The 14035-nt window shown below is 43.5% G+C and overlaps 1 protein-coding gene across 1 annotated transcript in view; it reads left to right on the plus strand.

The window, feature by feature from the left end:
- The first annotated feature begins 6730 nt into the window (after positions 1 to 6730).
- AUH (AU RNA binding methylglutaconyl-CoA hydratase) overlaps positions 6731 to 14035 on the plus strand; it is a 140905-nt gene continuing 133600 nt past the window's right edge. Inside the window, exons 1-2 of the mRNA XM_077759487.1 lie at positions 6731 to 6794; positions 6901 to 6988. Of these exons, the coding sequence (XP_077615613.1) occupies positions 6792 to 6794; positions 6901 to 6988 (91 nt within the window). The 5' untranslated portion in view covers positions 6731 to 6791. The remainder of the gene's footprint in view (positions 6795 to 6900; positions 6989 to 14035) is intronic.

Below are 14035 nucleotides of genomic sequence, written 5' to 3' on the forward strand. Positions count from 1 at the left end.
AGGCCGGCTCCCACCACATAATCTCCTTCCCAGTTTATTGTTCACGCTGTTGCTGGGGTTCCCTGGTTTCAAGGCCAAGGATGAGTGACTGCTCTGCTCAGTTACAAACTCCTAGTGGCTCCCAGTTGCCTGCAGACATCCTTTCTCCAGTCTGCCTTTAGCTGCGTCTAAGCTCTGCCTTTTCTGCTCTTTTTGTGCTTTTGCATGTACCTCCCGGAATGTAATGACTTCTCTCTTCCCCTTTCCAAGCTTCTCCTAGTCTGGCAAGCTTCTACTCATAATTGTGACCCATTTCAAATTGTTTTTTAATGTTTATTTATTTTTGAGAGAGAGGGAGAGACAGACAGGCAGTGGGAGCAGGGAGGGGTAGAGAGAGGGAGACACAGAATCCGAAGCAGCTCCAGGCTCTAAGCTGTCAGCACAGAACCTGATGCAGGGCTTGAACTCACGAAAGGCGAGACCGTGACTGGAGCCAAAGTCAGACGTTTAACTGACTGAGTCCCCAGGCGCCCCAATTGTGACCTATTTCAAAGATCATCTTTGCGAACCACAAAGTGGTTGGAAGCACTTCTCGCAGCAATAGAGCAAATAAGCAGATATGTCACACAAGTCATCCTTGATACCTGCTCCTTGCTTATCGTTCGTGTCCAGATTGTCAAGATTTCCTGAGCGTCTTTGAAGTCTTCCCACTTTCTTCCATGTTCTTCTTCACCAGCTCGGCTCTTGTCCCAGCCAGCCCCCTCTCCCAGGTGGACTGTCGCTGGGTCGGCCAGCTGGCCTTCCTACATCTACTTGCTTTTTCACCAGATTGGCTTTTGTCCTGTATTTTTCTCATGTTTTTAACAACACATTATCATACATCTTACGGTGTGGGAGTTATGTTGATGTATATATTAGATGTATGTATTTTTAAATCTTTATTGACACATGATCACATACCATAACATTCAGAGTGTACAATTGATTTTAGTATGGAGAGCTGTGCAGACATCCCCACAATCCAACTTTGGAACTTTAAAAAAAAATGTTTTTAATGTCTTTTATTTATTTTGAGAGAGAGAGAGAGACAGAGAGAGAGACAGCGTGAGCAGGGGAGGGTCAGAGAGAGAAGGACACACAGAATCCAAAGACAAGTGCCAGACTCTGAGCTGTCAGCACAGAACCTGATGCGGGGCGCGAACCCATGGACCGTGAGATCATGCCCTGAGCCGAAGACGGACGCTTAACCAACTGAGCCACCCAGGTGCCCCCAATTTTGGAACATTTTTATCAGTCCAGAAAGAAACCCTGTTTTCTTAAGTCTTGACTCCCCATTCTTATACCCCTTCACCCCCCAGAAGAGGGCCCATTTATCTGTTTTCTCTCTCAGTAGCTTTGTGTGTGTGGGACAATCATGAAGAAATCATTTGTGGTTTTTTGTGCATTTTTCCACGGGGCATTATGTTTTCAAGGTGCGTTGCTGCGGTAGCGTGTATCAGTACTTCATGTCTTTTCATGGTTGGATGACATTCCGTTTTTTGGATAGATCAGACCACATTTTGTTTATTCATCATTCATACACATTTGGGTTGTTTCCAGTTTTTGGATATTGTGAGCAGCATTGCTTAGAACATTCATGTCCATTTTGGTGGACATTTCATTTCTGTGTAGTGGACTTGCTGGGTCATGTGGTAATTCTGTGATTAGCGTGTAGAGGGCCTACCAAACCTTTCTGGAGTGGCTGCAGCATTCTACGTTCCCAGCAGCAAGGCGGGAGGGCTCCACTTCCTGGTACATCTGACCAATACTTGTTATTTGTGTTTCTGATCGTGGCCATCCTGATGCATTGGAAGTGATATTTCCTTGTGGCTGTGTCTTGGAGTTACCTCATGGTTCATGATGTTGCATATCTTTTCATGTGTTTATTGGCCATGTGTGTATCTTTAGAGAAACGTCTCCAATCTGCCCATTTTTTAACTGGGTTGTTTGTCTTTTTATTGTCAAATTGTAAGAGTTTTTAATATATTCTGGATACAAGTCTCTTGTATCAGATAATCAGATAAATGATTTGCAAAAAATTATTTTTTTTTCACTTAAAATGTTTTATTTATTTTTGGGAGAGAGAGAGAGACACACACAGCATGAGCCAGGGAAGGGCAGAGAGAGAGGGAGACACAGAACCCGAAGCAACTCCAGGCTCTGAGCAGTCAGCACAGAGCCTGACGCGGGGCTCAAACCCATGAACCATGAGATCATGACCTGAGCGAAAGTCGGACGCTTAACCGACTAAGCCATCCAGGCGCCCCTGAAGTTTACAAAATTTCTAAAGTAAAATATTACGTATTGCACATGGTGGTAAAATTAAACAAAAAAGGCACTGTGGAAGGGTGCCACCCCTTCATTTTCAAGACTTTAACCATTTCTTGCGTTCTTGCTGGGAATTGTAATTTTATTCACCGTTCTCATTTTTATTCCATCATATGGAGATGCCACGTGTTGTTTCTACTTTTAGGATATTACGAATAATGCTGCTGAACATTCGTGTATAAATGTTGTTTGAACATTTGTGCTCATTTCTCTTGGGTGGATCCCTAGGAGCAGAATCAGCGGGCCCTGGGGTCATTCTGTGTGGCGCCTTGGAGGCACCTCCCTGCTCTTCCCCGCAGCAGTGCCTGGGTCCTGCTTCTCCGGGCCCCAGCCAGCACGCTTCCTCACCAGCACGCTTCCGTCTGTCTGCACGTTTTCCCATCACGGCCGCCCTGCTGGCCGTGAAGCCCGCGCCTCGTTGTGGCTTTGATTTGCTTTTCCCTAATAACAAATGATGTTGCTTGTTGGGCATTTGTGCATCTCCCTTAGAAGTCTCTATTTAAACCTTTTGCCCATTCCTTTATCTTTTTGTCCTGGGTAGTAAAAATGCTTTTATAATCTGGATATTAACCCTGTGTCAGATGTATGATTTGCAGATATTTTCTATTCTGTGCGTTGTTTTTCTTACTTTTTCTTTTTTTTTTTANCTCACTTTTTCTTGATAGTTTTGATGAATTATGATTTACCTGTTTTGTTCCTTATGCTTTTCTTGTCCTATTGAAGAGCCTGTTGCCTGGTCCAAAGTCATGAAGATGTAGGGCTGTGTTTCCTTCTGGGAGAGTTAACAGTTTTAGCTCTTACACTAGGTCTCAGATCTGTTTTGAGATAATTTTTATACATGGTGTGAGGACAGGGTCCAGTTTCATTCTTGGCGGGTTAATACCTAGTTGTCCCCCTGCTATTTGTTGAAAAGACTATTCTAGGACTGAATGGTCTTGGTCTTTGTCGCAAACCAATCGACCATAAGTGTAGGTGTTTATGTGTGGACTCTCAGTTCAGTTCTGTCGATCTGTCTGTCTTGATGCCAGCACCACACTGGTGGTGTTTCCCCCTCCGCCTCCCCCCTTCCCATAGTTTTGTAGTAAGTTTTGAAATTAGGAAGTGTTCTGATTAAGTTCTTCAAGTAAGACTTCAAACTTAGTTTTTATTTTTCAAGATTGTTTTGACTATTTGGGGTTCCTTACAATTCCAGTTAATTAGTTTTGTACTTTTTTTTTTTCAGAATTATTAATATGTACAATATTCACTTACAGAGGGAAGGATACGACCTTCTGTAGTTCGGATACATAATTAGCCAATGTACCATTTCTCAAGTTTTTAAAACCCTGAGGGTTTTAACATTTACATCGGCCACTAATCCCGTGTATGTGGTACTTTGTATTTTTTTACTGACAAGGGCTCCTTAAATTTCATAGGCTTCAGGCCCTGCAAAAACCCTGGATTCCACCTGGTAACAGTTTCAAGATGCTCTTTTTCATTTTCCAAATGTCTTCTAAGAGGTTTTTTCATCCCGTTGAGGTCGGCTGTGGTGAACAAATTGGCATAAGTGTTTTGGCCAAGCAGTTAATAGGGACAGTATTTTCTAGGAATATCTGTTAAAAAACTAAGAATGCACACCTAGAAATTCTACTTGATACCTGTCAGAAGTACTTACACACCTGCAGGAAAGAAGCCTTCAAGAATGTTTATTGCAGCATTGTAGGATTTAGGAAAATTTAGGAACCGTTTTATTTTATCTCATTTTATTTTTTTATGGAAAATTTAGGAACAGTTTAAATGCTCATCGGAAGGAAACTAAATAAAGGAAATTCATTTCACAGAATGTTATTAATTATAAAATGGTACCTTGATAAAGTTCTTTATGGCTGAATTAAGGCAATCTGTAAGACCCATTTATGTAGATCAGTACCAGCAGAAATTGCTCTACAATCTCATTTATGTCAAATGTCACCCATAGCCAATGCTGTAGTACACCACTCTTTATTTCTGTATGGAAGTACATTTTCTGGAAGGTTACATATCAACAGATAATAATAATACTCTACTTACTGCATCAAAGTGTGTTAGGAGGAACAATAATAATTGAATGTTTATGTTGTAAACTTTATGTATATTTTATCATGGATCCTCACAACAGTCCCACAGAGTTGGGAACTATTAGTATCTCAACAGAGTAAGAAACTGAAGCACAGGGGCGGTAAGTAACTTGCCCGCGGTCACACAGCTAGTAAGTGTTGGGCTGGGCTTTCAGCTCTAGCAATCAGACCTCAGAGCCTGGATTCTTAGCCTCTCAGTACCCTCAGAGTTGATAACAATGTGGATTATCTCAGAGGCACTTCAGATTCACTTTAAACCAAAACTGAATTCCAGAACCCTAGCCCTTTCCACCCTCACCTTGGTTCTTGTTATGGTTCTGTTTTGAAATGTCATTTGTCATCCAGTAGCTGAAGTAGAATCTTCGTCGATACTCTTAACACCTTCTAGTGCAGTCACTTCTCAGTCCAGTCGATCAGTAATTCATTTACTTTCTACTTCTTGAACCCTCCTGATTCCCTTCCCTGGCTTCCTATCCTAAGTCTCTTGACCTCAGCAGACCTGTTCGCTCTCGGCTGGACTGCAGGTACCATATCTTTTTTTTTTTGTTTTTTTANGCAGGCACCATATCTTGAACGCAAGCTTACAAGTTGCTGGAGCACCATTTACAGCGTGTAAAGCATTTTGAATTGCACATTTTTAGGGTTATTTTATTGTTTGCCTTTCCTTCCTAGACTTGAGTTCCTTGAGGCTGAGCACCGTAATGTGCACTTAACACGCTGAGCTAATGACCTGTCTGGTCTCCCCAGTGGCTTTGCTCATGAGGCAGCGGGAGCTCGAACGGTGTAGCAGCGTCACACATTCAGGTGTACAGCCGGTCGCCTCTCTAGCTTCTCCAAGTCCCAGTTTCTTCCGTCTCTTCAATAGGGTGAAAAGAGTGCTGACCCCTTGGGTTGTGTGGGCATCACGTGACTCAATAAACATAAAGCTCTGGGAACAGCGTCCAGCAAGTGCTTAGTGACAGCTCTCGTCCTTAGGTGGGGGCCTTACCCGTGGTCAGTCCGAGGTCAGATACCAGTTCTTTGTGACTTTCTCCATGCTGAGAACGTTTGGAGTTCGTGAACATTTGTTCTGTGAGTGAAGTTTATCTCTGCACTTTCTTTGAAAAGTGGGTTTGTACAGTTTCCGGCATAGAGAAGGCACATGTACATGTTGTTGTAGTGAGTGTACCTCAGTAACAAGTAAGGATCGTAGTGTCCGCCCCCACCCCCAAAGAGGCGGGAGGCGTTTCTGTTACACAGGCACTGTTTGCGCCCACTCCGGACAAGCAAGGTCAAGTACAGGCTCTGTAGGGCTTTGAACGCAAATGTTTTGGAAACACATAAATAAAGGATCTTAAGCAGGGGGTGGATTTTATGTATAATTGATCAGAGGGAAGCAGTTGGAATGGGTGCTGGTCTGAGTCAGGAACTAGGAGGGGGAGCGGGGCTTCCTGGGGGAACGAACTCTGCTTTTCTAGATGAGGCTGAATCACTGGTTGGACTTGTAAGTGCAAGTGCCTTCAGGTTGTGTGTGTGGGACCGAGTCAGGAGAGAAACCTTGGAAGTAGTGAGAGCAGTATGACAAGCAGTCACACAGGCTTGCCTGTGACAAGGGTTTGTTAGCTCTTACTTCTGTACGTACTTGAAGGTGATGAAGGCACATTCTAAATAGCGTTCTGTAGTTGAGAATGCTCACCCGTGAGTGAATTTAGTACAATGTGCCAGATTATCTTGGTGGTGCTTAAGAAGAGGTCAGATGAAAGGAGCACAGTATTGTAAAGTTCTTCTCTAACTGGCAGAAGAGGTGGGCATTAATTACTAGGCTGATTTTATTGATTACATACATCTACCACATTCTTTAAAAATGTGCTTCTCTTGAAAAGGAGGGTAAACACAAAAATAAGGGCAAAGCTCTTGGCATGAACCTCAAGGAAGAGGCAGATTTCCCAAGTCCCAAGTTAACTAGCTGTGTGTGTGGGAGTCTGTACCCTGAAAATTCACTAACTCAGGTGTGCCTTTTTTTCTTGACTAGGAATTGTGGTGCTTGGAATAAACAGAGCTTATGCCAAAAACTCATTCAGTAAAAATCTGGTAAAAATGGTGAGTGTGAAGATTAAACTGCTTATAATATTAAGATACAATGTTGACATCAACCCAGAANGTACATCTACCACATTCTTTAAAAATGTGCTTCTCTTGAAAAGGAAGAGGCAGATTTCCCAAGTCCCAAGTTAACTAGCTGTGTGTGTGGGAGTCTGTACCCTGAAAATTCACTAACTCAGGTGTGCCTTTTTTTCTTGACTAGGAATTGTGGTGCTTGGAATAAACAGAGCTTATGCCAAAAACTCATTCAGTAAAAATCTGGTAAAAATGGTGAGTGTGAAGATTAAACTGCTTATAATATTAAGATACAATGTTGACATCAACCCAGAAGTGATTTTTCCTTTTTTTCCTCCTTACCCTCCCTGTATGTGTTTAGCTCTCAAAAGCTGTGGATGCTTTGAAATCTGATAAGAAAGTGCGGACCATAATAGTCAGGAGCGAAGTTCCAGGGATATTCTGTGCTGGTATGTAAATAAATCTTACTATGAAATTAACTTTCCCTCAGTTGTGATTGCCTCTTTTCCTCTAAAAAGTGTTCTGTGATTTGAATTGCATTACTGATAATTTCTTCGTCCGTTTTCACAAGAGAAAAAATGCATTGTCTGTGTTAGTTATGAAACCTTGGCACCATGTTGATTGTCGGGGAAGTTGAAAACATAATTTGAGCCATTAAAGTATTTATAATACATGAATAGTAGTCATGAAAGATCAGCTGGGATGGAGAAATCGAGTATCTTCCCTACAGCAGTGCGCCCTGCATTTATTCGTTGCTCAGAAAGCACTTTGAGTAGCAGAAGCTACCTGTCAGGCGTGCTGAGTGTGGGCGTGTGCTTCGCAGGGTGTTTGTAGTAGCGGCTGCTGAAGTGTGTGTCGACGGACCGTATCTTTGAATCGGCATCCACAGCGGCGAAGGGCAGGATGAATTTTGTTCCCCCGGTTGTAATGTGTTACCAGCAGCTAAAGAATAAGTTGTCTTGCACTTCCCGTATTTGTCATTGTTTCTACACCATGAGGTTGAAATGAATCTGTTCCGACTAGTAAAGCTAAGGACAGCTGCCGGTGGTGAAGGCGAAAGCTGCTGCCACGCGGCATCCTGGTCTTGCTAACAAGCAGATGGACGCACAAGTCGACTGAAGCACAGTTTCTTCCCAGTAAAAATAGAGACGAGATGATCCTGTCAGACAATTAATTAACATTTGAGGGAACGACATACAGTGGTCTCTGCATTCAGCAAGTACCGAGCACGTCGAGTACCCCCCAGGGCAGTGCTGGGAACGCGGTACTACCTCAGACGGAAAGTTTCTAGAGGTGTTTTTGTTGTGGCCAGTACTCTTCAGTTTCACTCTGAAGAGGCCTCAGTTACTCAGCCTTCACCCTCTGTGGCTTCCACCGTAAAGTACTGCAGAATTTTGTGGTATTGAGGAAACATTCCGTGTGAATGGGGTCTGGTGTGGCTTTTGGTGTAGCGCAGCCCACCTGCCCACCTTATCTTGCCCACGGTGGTAATCCGGGGGTGGGGTTATTTTCCCCTCTGCCGCTGCCAGGGTGAGGGCTTCAGTGGCACTGCAGGGAGCACTGTCCGCCCCGGGGAGGCGGGGGAGGGAGGGCCCACAGGGGGGCGGCCCCTGCGCCTTAGCTGTGCATCATTTGTATGAGGGCTTCCCCTGCGGGCTCCTTCTTTCCTTAGCCAGATACGGGGGCCTTGCCCGAGGGAACTGGGACCCTCGTGTCTGTGACTGTAGGGCCAGGGGACTCTGTCTCCAGGTGGCTGGGGCCCACAGCTGGCGGTGCTGTCGCCGCGCTTAGGCCGGCTGCGGGCCGCCGAGGGCCTCGTTGGGCAGAAGGACGTAGAGGGGTTTGGGGCACGGAGGTAGGAATGTTCTAGCAGGGACAGTGGTTCTGGGAAGGCCGGAGGGAAGGACCGTGACTGCCCACCCGTAGTGGGCTTGGTGGCTGTCACTACTGGTAGATTTCTTGTATGTTGTCTGTTGCCCATTGTTTTGCTTCTCCACATTATTAATATTCTTTGGAAAAGGCTTAATGTTTAGTACAGCTTACAACTCTTTCTTTTATAGGTTGACTTTTTGGGGACATATTAAGTCACATGCCACATGCTTTTTACCAGATTAACAAGTTTGCCTCGAATACTGTTTTTTAAGGATGAATCAGATTTATTTTCTTTGCTGTGCTTTGTAACTTTTGCATGATCGGGGTAATCTGCTATATATTTTAACTCATGAGATTTGTTACTGTATTTTTTTTTTTTAAGTTTATTTTGAGAGAGCGCATGAGTATGCAGGGAAGGGATAGAGAGAGAGGGAAGGAGAGAGAGAATCCCAAGCAGACTCTGTGCTGTCAGTACAGGTGTGGGACTCAGTCTCATGAACCATGAGATCCTGGCCTAAGGCAAAATCAAGTTGGATGCTTAACCAACTGAGCCACCCAGGGGTGCCCTTTTTACTGTATTTTGTTTTAAAAAAAAAATCAATGTTTGAATTACAGAAAAATCTGGGGCAAATCTTTTTTTTTTTTTTTTTNGTTTTTTTCCTTACATATATTTGAAAGATCTAGTTCAGTAGGTCTGTCATTAATGTTATTATGTCATTATGTTAATGATGTCGTTATGAATGTGGACATTAATTATAAATTCAGATAAGTAAAATGTCTTAGCATAGTTAAAATGAATACTTAAATTTATCATAGTTTATATCAGTATAAAAAATCTGAATTTAGTGAGGCCTCATTAAATTTGTTGAAGAATTCAGACTTTCAAAAATTAGAGGTTTAATTTCTATTCTGAAGTAGTAGCATTCAGAAACAAAATGCTGGAAAACGGTGTCCTCATTACTGACTATTCTTAGTCCCCAGTTCCTCATTCTCCCTCTTCCCTTTCTACCCCGCTAAGGTTTCTCTTCTCCTCTCCATCCATCTGTATCCCAGGGGCACCTTGTTTGTTTCCCAAAACGTAAAGCTTATAAAGTGGTCTTGAGGACAGGAACTACTTTTATTTTCTTCTTTGAAGGTCATCATTTGTACTCTGGAACTCGGCCCAAACAGGGACTCAGCCTGTAGTTGCCATGATTAAACCGCCTTTCCTTGGCTGTGGAGATGTTGTGCGGCTTTTATGAGTTATCTTCGACAGTCTCCCCTGTCTCCCCCCCATAGTGTCTCTGGCTCCCGACTCTTGCTCATTCTTTTTACATCCTTTGCCTAATACACCAGAAAGCAGACGAGTAAGCAGACTTAGAGCTACCCTGAGGCTGAGGCGCGCTGGAGGCTGGGTGCAGTGAGTGCGGCCTCCCCGCAGCCCCGAGGCACACTGGAGGCTGGGTGCAGTGGGTGCGGCCTCCCCACAGCCCCGAGGCGCGCTGGAGGCTGGGTGCAGTGGCTTCTGGCCTCCCCACAGCCCCGAGGCGCGCTGGAGGCTGGGTGCAGTGGATTGCGGCCTCCCCGAGCAGCCCCGAGGCGCGCTGGCGGCTGGGCGCAGTGGGTGCGGGCTCAGCGGCAGCAAGGTGCACTGGAGGGTGGGGTGCAGTAGATTGCCGCTTCCCCGAGCAGCCCCGAGGTGCCCTGAGGCTGGGCGCAGTGGGTTCTGGCTTCCCTTTTAAATATACTGTTTTAAAATCAGTAACCACATTTCACGTACGTTTACATTTTTAAAATAAAATTTCATTAAAAAAAAATAGGTGGTAGGTCAGAATGTATACAAAATGTATGAAATGTATACAAACCGAGAAGCCCCGCTCTTACCCCTGCTCGTTCTTCTCCTAGTAAAAATATGAATTTTTACTAGACTCCTTTCTGCCCCTCCAGCGCCTCCCCCTACAGATGCATGCAGTTGTGCACACTGGTGCACAGAGGCGCTATTCAAAGTGCGGCGGGGCCTGTGGTAGCACGGGGAAGCGTGTGTTGAGGGAGTGTGTAAAACACCCGCCCCGGCACGCCTGGAGCTGTGCACACGGTCCCTGCTGAGATCCTGGTTCTGGGCTGCTGTGTTCTCGTCGCCGCCTTCACACTTTCTTTAAAAGAATTATCTTCTAGTAGTGAGTTACTTCAAGCAAATAAATATATATAAAGTGAGTAATTTCAGGAAAAAAAACCCTCACCAGGTATATTAGTAGTATATTTTGGTTTTGGCTCCTGAAATTGTGACATTAACTGAGTTTCTGAATTATTGTTAGAACAATAATGGTATTGTTGTAGGAAAACTTTTAGAATAAGAAGACCTTGTAGAACAATCGAGATGCTTTCATTTTATAGAGCCCCTCTAAGGTTAAGGGCCTGGTTAACGTGGTGGCTTAGCTGGAACTGCACCTGACCCCTAAGGCAAGTTGTTGTTTGAACCATACGAGGGATTTTTAATCGTTTGGAGGATGAGGTCTCCCTTTTAAATTGTGAACATTTCGTGTATGCAGACATCATAGGGGTCCTACGTCGACTGAGAAGCCATGTGATGTCAAAATGCCACTCTTAGTAGAGTGCTGTTTTTAAGTGAATTTCCTGTTATTAACAATGATATCTAGATAGAGGAAAAAATGTAACTACTATGGCTGTGCACGGTGTTCCCTGTACATGCGTGTTCTCAGATCCCATGCCGTACCCACAGCTCGACTCCAGGTTGGGACTCACCAAAGTGTACGCTTTCTTGTAGGTTAGACACCGCTTCTGGGTTCACGGCCCACATGTATTTCTCTTAGAGTACTGAGACCTTGTCATTTTGATAGTCCAAGTTCACGTGACGCCTGGGCTCTGTAGATTAGATCAGAGATTGGCCAAACCGTATGCTGTCTTCCCCGCATAGTCTACATATTATTTGTTCATTTAAAAGGTTTCTCTTGTTTCTTACACACACACATCCACACACAAAGGAAAGCGGAAATACTTCTGCTTCACAGTTTTAGTATATTGCCTCTAATGAAATTGTGAAAAAGTTCTTTGCGCTACCGAAGTCGATGTGAACGTGTAACCCATTTATTTTTGTTCTGGTGTTCTAACACTAGCTACCAAAGCACATTTGTATTGGTTTTACCATCAAAGTTTTGAAATGAGATTTTATGAGAAATTACTGAGAATAAGGATTAAGGGATTTTGTTTCCTTTGAAATTACTAAAATAGATTACAAACAATTCTTGGTAATTGATCTTGTATGTAGAGCTCTAAATTGAGTATTTCACTGAATTATACACACTAGTATGGGTTTTTTTTTTTTTTTGAAAGTAAAGGTAGTTTTGCTTCTGCTTTTGAATTCTCCTAAATTATGATTTGACTACAAACTTCTCACTAAAACTGTCAACATGCTTTATTGAACGTTGTGTGTACTGCTGACATGGAGACAGAAGTCATGTGGGGCCTCTGACCAGTGAAGGTCTCTGTTGGATCCCATTTCAGAGTATCAGGCTAAGTTGTATTTGTGTGTTTAAATGTCAGTCCCTTAGAAAGTTTGATAAATAAAGTAAGAGGATAGATGCCCACAGATTCCTAATAGTGCAGCATAGGGTTCGGTTGTTATCTAGTGGTTTTTTTGAATTAAAATAATCTATTTTATTGAGGTATGGAATTACTTGCAATAGAGTGCCAATTCTCGGGGTTCCTGGCTGCCTCAATCTGTGGAGCGTGCGACTCTTGATCTTGGGGTTGTGAGTTTGAGCTCCACTTTGGGTGTAGAGATTACTTAAATGAAATAAAAACTTAAAAAAAAAGTACTGATTCTAATTATATAATTGCTGAGTGTTGGCAGACATTTAGACCATGATCACAGCAGTGGATTCTAGAAGATGTTCATCACTTAAAAACCTTTCTTGTGTCCGTTTGTCGTCAATCCCTTCCCCACCTCTGGCCCCGTAGATGCCTCTTTCCCTTGCTCTTCTGGTAGTTTTGCCTCTTCTCAAATGTCTTCTGGGGTGCCCGGCTGGCTCAGTAGGAAGAACATGTGACTCTCCATCACAGGGTCACGGGTTCCAACCTCAGGTTGGGTGTAGGGATTACTTCAATAAAACTTAAAAAAAAAAAGTCTCCTAAATGGAATCCTACCCTAAGGTGCATGTTGCCTTTGGCTTCCTGCACTTAGCATCCTGCTTTGATGTTCACCTTGCGATGAGCTGCACTAGTCTCGTTTCACTGCTGGGTGCTCCACTGGATGCACAGCCCACAGTTTATCTGCTTCGCACTGGATGGTCCTGTGGGTTTTTCCAGTATTTTGGCTTTTAATAAGTACTGCTTCTGTGAACATTCACATACAAGTCATTTTGGGAACAGTTTTTGTTTCTCTTGGATGAATACTTAGGAGTAGAATTACCGGGTTTTCATACCTGTGTTTTATGTTGTAAGAAACTGCCAACTGGTTTCTAGAGTGGCTGCCATTTTGTGTCCTCACCAGAACCGTACGAGACTTCTGGCTGCTCCACGTCCTCCCGCGCCCACTGCTGTCCGTTTTAATTTGAATTTTAGGTATTGTACTGGGCGTGTGGTTACATGTCACTGTGGTTTTAGTTTGACTTTGTCTAGTGGCTAATGGTCGTGAGCATCTTTTCCGGTGCTTTTATGTCACATGTATTTTGTTTGTTTGTTTTTGTTTTTGGTGAAATATTTAGCCAGATCTTCTCCCCGTGTTTTTATCACGATGTCTTCTTACTGAATTATAGGCTTCTTTACGTATTCCTGCTATGAGGCCTTCATCTGATATATGTTTTGCGAGTATTTTCTGCTACTCTATATATGCCTTTTTTCTTAACAGTTTGATAACAGTTTTGTTATGAAGAACGGAAGTTTTTTTAACTTAAAAAAATTTTTTTAACATTTATTTATTTTTGAGAGAGAGAAAGAGAGTGCAAGCAGAGGAGAGGGAGAGGGAGGGAGACACAGAATCTGAAACAGGTTCCAGTCTCTGAGCTGTCAGCACAGAGCCCAACGCAGGACTTGAACTCACTAACTGAGATCATGACCTGAGCCAAAGTTGGCGCTTAACCGACTAAGCTGCCCAAGTGCCCCATGGAAGCTGTTATTTGAAGTTTTATTTATCCATTTGTACTTTATGGTGCTTGTACTTACTTTGTGAACCAAGAAATGTTTTCTTACTCCATCCAGCACAAAGACTTTCTCAAGTTATGTTGTGTCCTAGAATGTTTTTACTTGTTATATTTTACATTCAGACCTTTGATGCATTCTGAGTTAATTTTCGTTTACATTGGAAAATGTGGATTTAGGTATTGTGGCATAATAAAACATGCATTTGGTCTTTGCCCCAGATCGCCGGCACAGAACTCCTAAAACCCAGGGAATTCCCGAGTGAGAAGAACGCCTCTTGTATACTAAAGAGTGACTCCAGTCTGGGGTTCCAGGGGTGCCTGATAGCTTTAGGCAGGGGCTGGTTGCCAGAAAGATCAATCATGGGAGTAGAGGGTTAGAACTTTCAGTCCTACTCCTCCAGTCTCTGGAGAGGGGAGAGGAGCTGGAGATTGAGTTCAGTCGCCAAAGGCCAATGATCGAATCCATTGTGCCTCTGTAGTGAATAC

The sequence above is a fragment of the Crocuta crocuta genome, unplaced genomic scaffold (genome assembly GCF_008692635.1).
Source record: "Crocuta crocuta isolate KB4526 unplaced genomic scaffold, BGI_CrCroc_1.0 scaffold41, whole genome shotgun sequence".
NCBI lineage: Eukaryota > Metazoa > Chordata > Mammalia > Carnivora > Hyaenidae > Crocuta > Crocuta crocuta.